At 37.8% G+C, this 7,815-nt stretch overlaps 1 protein-coding gene across 1 annotated transcript; it reads right to left on the reverse strand.

The window, feature by feature from the left end:
- Nucleotides 1-4,306: 4,306 nt before the first annotated feature.
- On the reverse strand, nucleotides 4,307-7,815 carry LOC126629619 (serine/threonine-protein kinase PCRK1-like). Its single transcript, XM_050299698.1, has 5 exons — nucleotides 7,342-7,815; nucleotides 6,221-6,634; nucleotides 5,505-5,765; nucleotides 5,248-5,370; nucleotides 4,307-4,993 (listed from the first exon to the last, which is right to left on the reverse strand). Exons 2-5 carry the CDS (start codon nucleotides 6,608-6,610, stop codon nucleotides 4,469-4,471), a joined length of 1,299 nt encoding a protein of 432 aa, XP_050155655.1. The 5' UTR covers nucleotides 6,611-6,634; nucleotides 7,342-7,815; the 3' UTR covers nucleotides 4,307-4,468.

Consider the following 7,815-nt stretch of genomic DNA (forward strand, 5'->3'; position numbering starts at 1 on the left):
GCATAAACTTTAGTGGCTGATAACCCCTTGGCATCTTCAAAGCGTCAATTTTCTTGGAGTAGGGTTTTGAGTATAGTACGGAGTCATGTGAACTTTCTTCGTATTGTGCCTTGATGGTGCTGGCGATCATCTATTGCAGTTGTTGGATAGAAAGAGATCCCATGAGTGCCTGTGCTTGGCCTGGCTCCGGCTTCACATCGATTTTCTCCACCGAAGGCTCTTCATCCTCGTCATTTTCCTTCTTTACTGAACCATCCCCTTGCTCGATTTTCACGTCGAGCTTTACATCTAGTTGGTTGACGAGTGCGGCGATTTGCTGGTCTTTTTCTTCCACAATCCGTGTTAGCCTTGCGATTGCTTCATTCATATGAGCCAGCTGCTCATCGATTAAAGTCGCTCCAGTAGTCATGACTTGCATGGCTGAGTTGCCACTTGTGTCGGCATCGGAAAACATGAAACCAGAGTACTTCCTTGGCGCCTTTAGCGAAGCCAGGGTGATCACAGGTTCATGCCTCAGGTGCTCTTGTTCCTTCGGCGGAGTTGATGCAGGGGTGGAAGATGCGGCAGAAAGAGCTCTTGCTTTGCTTCGAGTTATGACGCCCGAAGTAACACCGCCTACGGTGATAACATTCTTGTTCCTTGCATTGGCTGCGATAACAACTTGAGCCTTCTTTGATGCCATTTGTGCTTTTTTTGCGGATTCAAAGATAGAGATGAGAGGTAGAGATGGTCCCACTGAGCGTGCCAAATTTGTAAACACGGAAATTCCTGCGATGAACGAGACAAGAACACGTGTACAAAATAATATTTGTATTAATGATTTAGGGGTTACAATCTCTTCTACAAATTTAGCCTCTGATTCTATCTTTGTAATAGGTAGATTTGATGTTGTTGATCCCAAGGGTCGTCGGGGCTTGATCTTGGGATAAACAGTTGTACGGATTTGTTGACGTCGTTGATCCAAAGGGCCATCGGGGCTTGATCTAGGGATGAACGAATGATGGATGATGAACACTTTCTTCAAGGGCCGTCGGGGCTTGATCTTAAATTAGTGGAAGTTCTTCAAGGGGCCATTGGGGCTTGATTTTGAATGAGGATTTGACGAAGAACGAAGAGAGCTTTCTTGATCCTTCGGGATTTGCTTGGGAGCTTTGGAGTTTCAAAGCTTCAAGGTTTTGGTGTGAGGTGAATTGGTTATGAATTGGTCCCTCAAAATGAATGTCTTGGCCTCCTATTTATAGAATTCCAAAACTTGATATTTTGGATTTAAATAATTAGATGAAATAAATCATTTCTGCCAGGTGTTGATACGTGTCCTGTTTGATGACTTTTCTAACTTATTTCGATTTTTTTGTTTAGACACACACTACGTGTAAAATTTATGTAATACATGAGCATTGAAACTTTGATTTATAAGTCAACATTTATTTACAGAAATTTCAATGTCTACAGCAGCAAAAGGCAAGTGACACCTTGAAAAGAGAATTAAAAATAGGTTTAGAAATTGATCAGCATAAGAATAAAGGAAAAGAGGTTATTGAACCCATAGAACAAGAGGCTAATGAGCCCATAGAAGAAATTAAGATTGAGTTCTTAGAAGAAGACGTTGAAATGGAGCAACATCAAAGTAATGAGCAGCATCAGGTTCTGAGTGACAAAGAAAAACAAGAAAAATATGAAAGTTTTCTTAGGAATATATCTTCAGACTTAATATTAGACGATGTTTTATTAGAAGAAATTTCAAAGGCAAAACTAAGAATAATGCCAACAGATATGCAAAATGAGATCTTGAGCAGAGCATCACAGTCCATGAAAGAGTTACAATTACAATTACAATGCGCCTTGTATTAGTCCATCTTTGATCCAAAACCAGGGATGGATATTATTACAAAGATGTATCCTCCATGTCTTTGTGATAGTACAGAGAATTGTATTTGTAAACCAGAGGTTAGCATAGCTATGGCCAGGATTGACATGAGAGATTTTAAATCATGGCATTTTAGTTATGAGCATCAGAAAAAGCATAATGAGGTAGAAGTTACCCCTGCCTTACTATTAGAGTTTGGTTATCTCGATAAAATATTTATTAACCGTATTTCTCAACTAGAATCATTTCCTGAAAAGCTTATTAAAGTAGCAGAAGATTATCTAGAAAGGTAGAAAGAAATTTGCATAAGTTTGATTAGTAGTCTTCCAGATTGGTATGTACATATGCATAAGGAGAAAGCTAGGCATATAGCCATGATCAATGAAGAGTCCTTTAGACTAAACCCTATATCCTCACATAGGTGGACTCCTTCATACAAAGATATTTTAAAATTTAGAGGGATCCAAATGTTTGCTTTAGATGAGTTTGAAGATTTTAGGTATGATATGGTACTAGTAGCAGAAGAAGAAGAGATGTATATTTACAGCAAGACAAGAATCAGTCATCAGCCTTATTGGAAGCCCTAAAATTTCAAAGAAGAAACAGCGGAAATATATTACAAGGTGAAAGAAGATAGAGAAAGAGATACGGAGCTAGTAGAAGGCGATGAACAGTATTGGAATAATTTGTCAGAAGAAGAGCTGCATAACATCGACAACATGATGGAAGCCTGAAGAACTAGCTGTAAATTAGCATAAAATGAATAGCATCATAATGTATTTCCAGACAGAAATGTCAACATCGTTGTGGTCCGAATGTAATGGCATAAGAGTAAATAAAGAGAAGAGTTTGATCTATTATAGACTTTTCATACATAAAATGTCCTTATGGTTAAGAATGAATAATACCAAGCCCTTTTCGTTAAAACTCCCATTGTAATATTCTTTTACCACGTTCCGCTACATTAAATAGCAATTTCAAGGATTTTAAAGTCAAAGATAGATTTATATGTTCATGAGTACCTTTAGTTTTTTCAAATTGTGATATTATTTTACCACGTTTCACTAGATTAAATGGCAAGTTAATGAAATTTTTCATCGTCTGGCTGATTACAAGATATCACTAAACGTGAAACGTTTTGGTTTGAGGAACCTTTAGGTTTTTGTTAAGATGCTTTATTTGAGGACTGTAACCCTGTTAACACTTGATTGGATTATCTTGACTCGTGTTCATAGGGGACAAGCATGGGGTTTCTTCCATGGCCCGACCCCTTCCAATTGCTCTTAAGTGGGGAGAAGGATACTTTAGAGTCTCCACCACCAGTGTTAAGGACCTTTTTAGGGACTTAGCAAGAATATTCGGGTCTCTAAAAGAATATTTTCTCCAATGGAGAAGTCCCTATTGTAGACTCCCCAAATAAATAAATAAAAGGAAAAGAAAAAAGATTGAGAGTTTGAAAAGTAATTGTTTGATCTCCAACGATAAATAACGAAAACCATAAGAAATAATCCAATCTGTTGATTTTTACACAGTAAAAAAAGAAAGGTAGATAGTGAGTATGTTGTGGGGCCCGCATTGATGCTGTGCTTTGCTACTTCAACATTCATGTGGGTTCAAGCCCACTTTTTCCAATTTTTCAAAATGGGTCCCACCATTTAAAGTCTCTATATCCAGATAATACTTAGATAATCATTAGTGAGTGTCATATATATATACTTTCTTATTTGGTCAATCAAAAGATGACACGTGTTTTTTACTTTAAAAAAAATCCAAGAAGAATTAAATAACATGTGCACTACTTTTTAAAACAATAAAACGTGTGTGAAAAAATATTGGGTCAAATCTAAAATGTAAGTGTATAAAGTACATAAGTATTATCCCCCATTCGCATCCTTATATTTGAGGATTTTTATAGGAACTCCGACGAGTTCCTATACCTTTCTAGGGACTTTTTCGCCAGCTTATTGGAAACCTTTTGTCCCTAAATATAAAGTTTATACGATAGTAGAGACTCTTTTAGAGTCTCTATTAGAGATGCTCTTATGTACATACACAACAAATGGTACCATTCTATAAGCACGCTATATTTGTTGGAACTTCACCATATAAACTGTTGTCGATCTGGACATTTTCTCTGCCGGGAGTGTGGCTTCAACAACGACAATAGAGCAGATTACCATTACAAGATCACTTCACAATTTTTCGAAACAGTGCAACAACAGAAGGGTGCGATTGTCACACTTTCATAACGTAAGCCTTAGCGGTACCAAATTGTTAACTTAGAACACGTCTGTACATGTGTTCTCAGTTAGTATGTATTCGAAATTGATTAAGATGATAGTTTCACTGAAGCGTTATTCTTCCGATGGCGCCAAGCGCCTCTGGGAGGCCAATCAGAATAGTTCAAGTACCCATCTATATATATATATATATATGAGATCAATACAACTTTACACTTCCATTTCTCATTAAGTATACCATAGAGCAGATTTTCCATCACATGAGCAAAACAAAAAAGAAGCAAACATTGTCACCTAATGAGGCCATCACCTGATCAAAATTAGCAATTCTGCCAATTCCCAGTATGCTCCTCAACTTCTTTCAACATGGATTTACAATCTTTGGTCTCCCTATTGGCCAATTTAAGCAACCGTTCTCTCCGATGAATGGATCCACAAACCTCCTCATCAAATACTCTCTTTTGGATTCCGCAAAATAGTCTTCTTTGGAGTCCACATTCCGCAGAGGGAGTTCCGGGCTTCCCATGTCTGTCGTCTCCATGATTCGGTTCAACATCTCCAAGACTTCACTCATTTTGGGGCGCGATCTAGATTGTCGCACCAAGCACCGGCTGGCTACAGCTGCTAGTTTTTGGGCTGCCTTGAGGGAATACTTTCCTTCGAGCCTTGCATCCAAAATCACCTGGAACTTTTTTAGGTCTGAGGAGAGGTGTGGCCTCACCCATTCCAATAGTTTCTGCTCGTTCTTGGGTCGGTTTCTATCTAGAGGTCGTCTGCCTGTGATGAGTTCTAAAAGGAAAATTCCATAACTCCACACATCACTTTTCGTTGTGAGATGCCCAGTTTGTATGTATTCAGGAGCTGCATATCCAACTGTTCCAACAACCTGTAGAATGATCAATCGGAAAGTGATTTTGGGAAAGCTAGAAAGGAACCGCAGAAAGTTCTAAACTTTTTTAATGTACACAATCATTACAATGGAAAACTGAATGCATAGAACTTATTGGAAACTGTTACATGGTTTTTGATTGCTCAATCAACTCTGCATGCTTAAGTCAGACATCTGTTTTGCCTATTGACGTGTCTAATTAGTACCAATTTGAGAATAGAGTCTAAAGTATATGAATTAATTATGCATACCGCGGTAGAGACATGACTCAATCCGTCTGAAGGGCCAAGTCTGGCCAATCCAAAGTCCGATAACTTGGCATTCCATTGTTCATCCAAAAGTATGTTTGAAGACTTGAAATCCCTAAAGATAATCTGCGCCAAAGATAACAATTTAGAAATGACAGTAAAGAATAAGTTAAAGCAGAATGGACACTCATTCAGGAGAATAACCATGAGCATCTTATTGAGATCTGTAGCACATAAGGGCTGGGGGAACTAGAAATTACCTGAAATTCCATCCCCTCATGGAGGTATGCTAAGCCGCGGGCAGCATCCTGGGCTATTTTCATTCTTGTGCCCCATGGAAGAGCTATCTGAAATCGGCTTGATAAGTGGTCTTGCACACTTCTGTTGGGCATATATTCGTAAACCAGGAGCCTTTGAATCCCTCTTTCGTCATCCTCAGCACAGTAGCCTAACAGCTTGACAAGATTTGGATGTACAACAACCCCTAAAACATTGACTTCAGTCACCCACTCTTTATGGCCCTGTTATATGAAAGATGGTAACAAAATTGAAAATATCAAACACCTTGAAGAAATGGGTTGCATAAGCACCCACTTTTTGTTTACACTTGCATTGTTTTGTTTGTAAACTTCCGAACACAATAAATAACATTTTTCCTAGCTTTGAGCAACCTAACTTTGCAAGTTATTATCATTTGGGCAAGATAATTTACAAGTTATTATCATTTCATAGTTTGTTATTTGAGTATCATATGCTAGGTTTTTATGAGAACATAATCATTCTTGTGCGAAATTGTGCAGTAGTTGTCAAAAGTTTAAAAATGCGTCGCATTCTTAACATACATAATCCACCTAAGTTTCACCGCAGTGCTGCTATTAATTTGGTTCCAATAACTCCAGCAATTATTACCATACTATTATCATCAGATTAGTGTATATCTTATGCGTATATACCAGCATAGAGGAAGAAGACTTGCCTGAAATCCCCGTTTACTCAGTTGTTTAACAGCTACATCTATTCTTTTTTGTTGATCTTCTGTGCTCCGGATATTACCCCTATACACACCGCCGAACCCACCCTCTCCAAGCATGAGGGAGAGACTAAAGTTCTTTGTTGCCGCTTTTAACTCTGAGCATGTGAATTCTCTGAGATTATTACTCTGTCTCTGAGACAATGCTGCAAATGACTTAGCAGACGATGTTGTGCTAAGTTCTGCAGTGGCATTTTGGGAATTGAACTCAGAACTTGATTTTCTTGGGTCGCGATCTAGTGAAAAGAATGAGGAAGCTGAACGAGTGGAGATAGACTTTGTAGTCTTTGGTTCATCATCCTTATCTCTGTTGGAGAATTTATAAAAACACTTCATTGCCAGCAGAAAGCAATGACCCCACTGCAATAGTTAAACAAAATTTTCATCAGGTCTTAAGAATTTCGGATATAAAAACAAAAATCTTGCATTTTAATCAAAACTCAAGTGATTTATTCCGAAAATCCCTCTTCACACATTCAATTAGCAACCAGTCATATCTTAAACCAAAAATCTATCAAGTCTCAAAGAACTTTTGAGATTGCTCACAGAATTTTTCTCTTTTCGATATATCCTGAAAAATTCCATCTCTCAAGTCTCAAGGAGACCAAAAATCTATTTAAATTGATACAAACACAACCTAAATTTTCATCTGATGTACCACAAACTTCCTCAAACCTTGATCCTTTTGTTTTTATTACAAACGATATTTCTACTCTAAACTTGAGGCGGAGGGTTCGAACACAGGATATAGTGGGATGAAGAGGAAGGCTCTAAGGCAATCCACCAATTGCCCTCAAACCTTTGACTTTTAAGCATTCATGTTCCAACTTTGGTCAAATTTGCAGAAACCAATTCACTCAGGCAAAACATCAAGACACAAGAACACAAAAGTCAAACCAATTAACATAAAAATCCAAGGATTCAAATTCTTGAAGAAACCACCAAAATATTGAAACCCCAGAATCCCAATTCCAGTCACTTGAATTATGGCATGCACAAGAAAATAAAAACAAAACAAAAAAAATACTAGAAAATTCAATTCACTTGGAAAAAAAGAAAAAACTTACCTCTCATAAATCACTGCAGGAAAAATCTGGCAACCTATGCAAACAGATCCTTGTAGCTTTCTGGTGTTGCTAAAGGGAGACCAGATATCCTGAAGAAAAATTTAGGAGCATCCAAGGAAACAACGAGCTCCCCATGATCTAAGGCAAGTCAATACAAGGCAGCTGGAGTATAACTCAGCTCAACAACTCAACAACTCGGAACCCCCGGGCACACACCAAAAAAAATAAATAAAAATTAAGAGAGAGAGAGAGAGAGAGAGAGAGGAAGAGACAGAAATATTGGTAAAGGGAAGAGAGAGCAAGAGATATACCCAAATAATAATTTATAAAAATAGGATGTTGTTTTGTTTTTGTATTTGGAGGAGGAGGACAGTGAAGAACTTTTAATATTTTGTGCGTGTGAAAGCGAAAGCGAAGACCGAGTGAGAAGAATGAGAGTTGGAGTGATGGATGGATAGCTTTGTTTTAAAGATA

This window comes from Malus sylvestris, chromosome 7 (genome assembly GCF_916048215.2).
Source record: "Malus sylvestris chromosome 7, drMalSylv7.2, whole genome shotgun sequence".
NCBI lineage: Eukaryota > Viridiplantae > Streptophyta > Magnoliopsida > Rosales > Rosaceae > Malus > Malus sylvestris.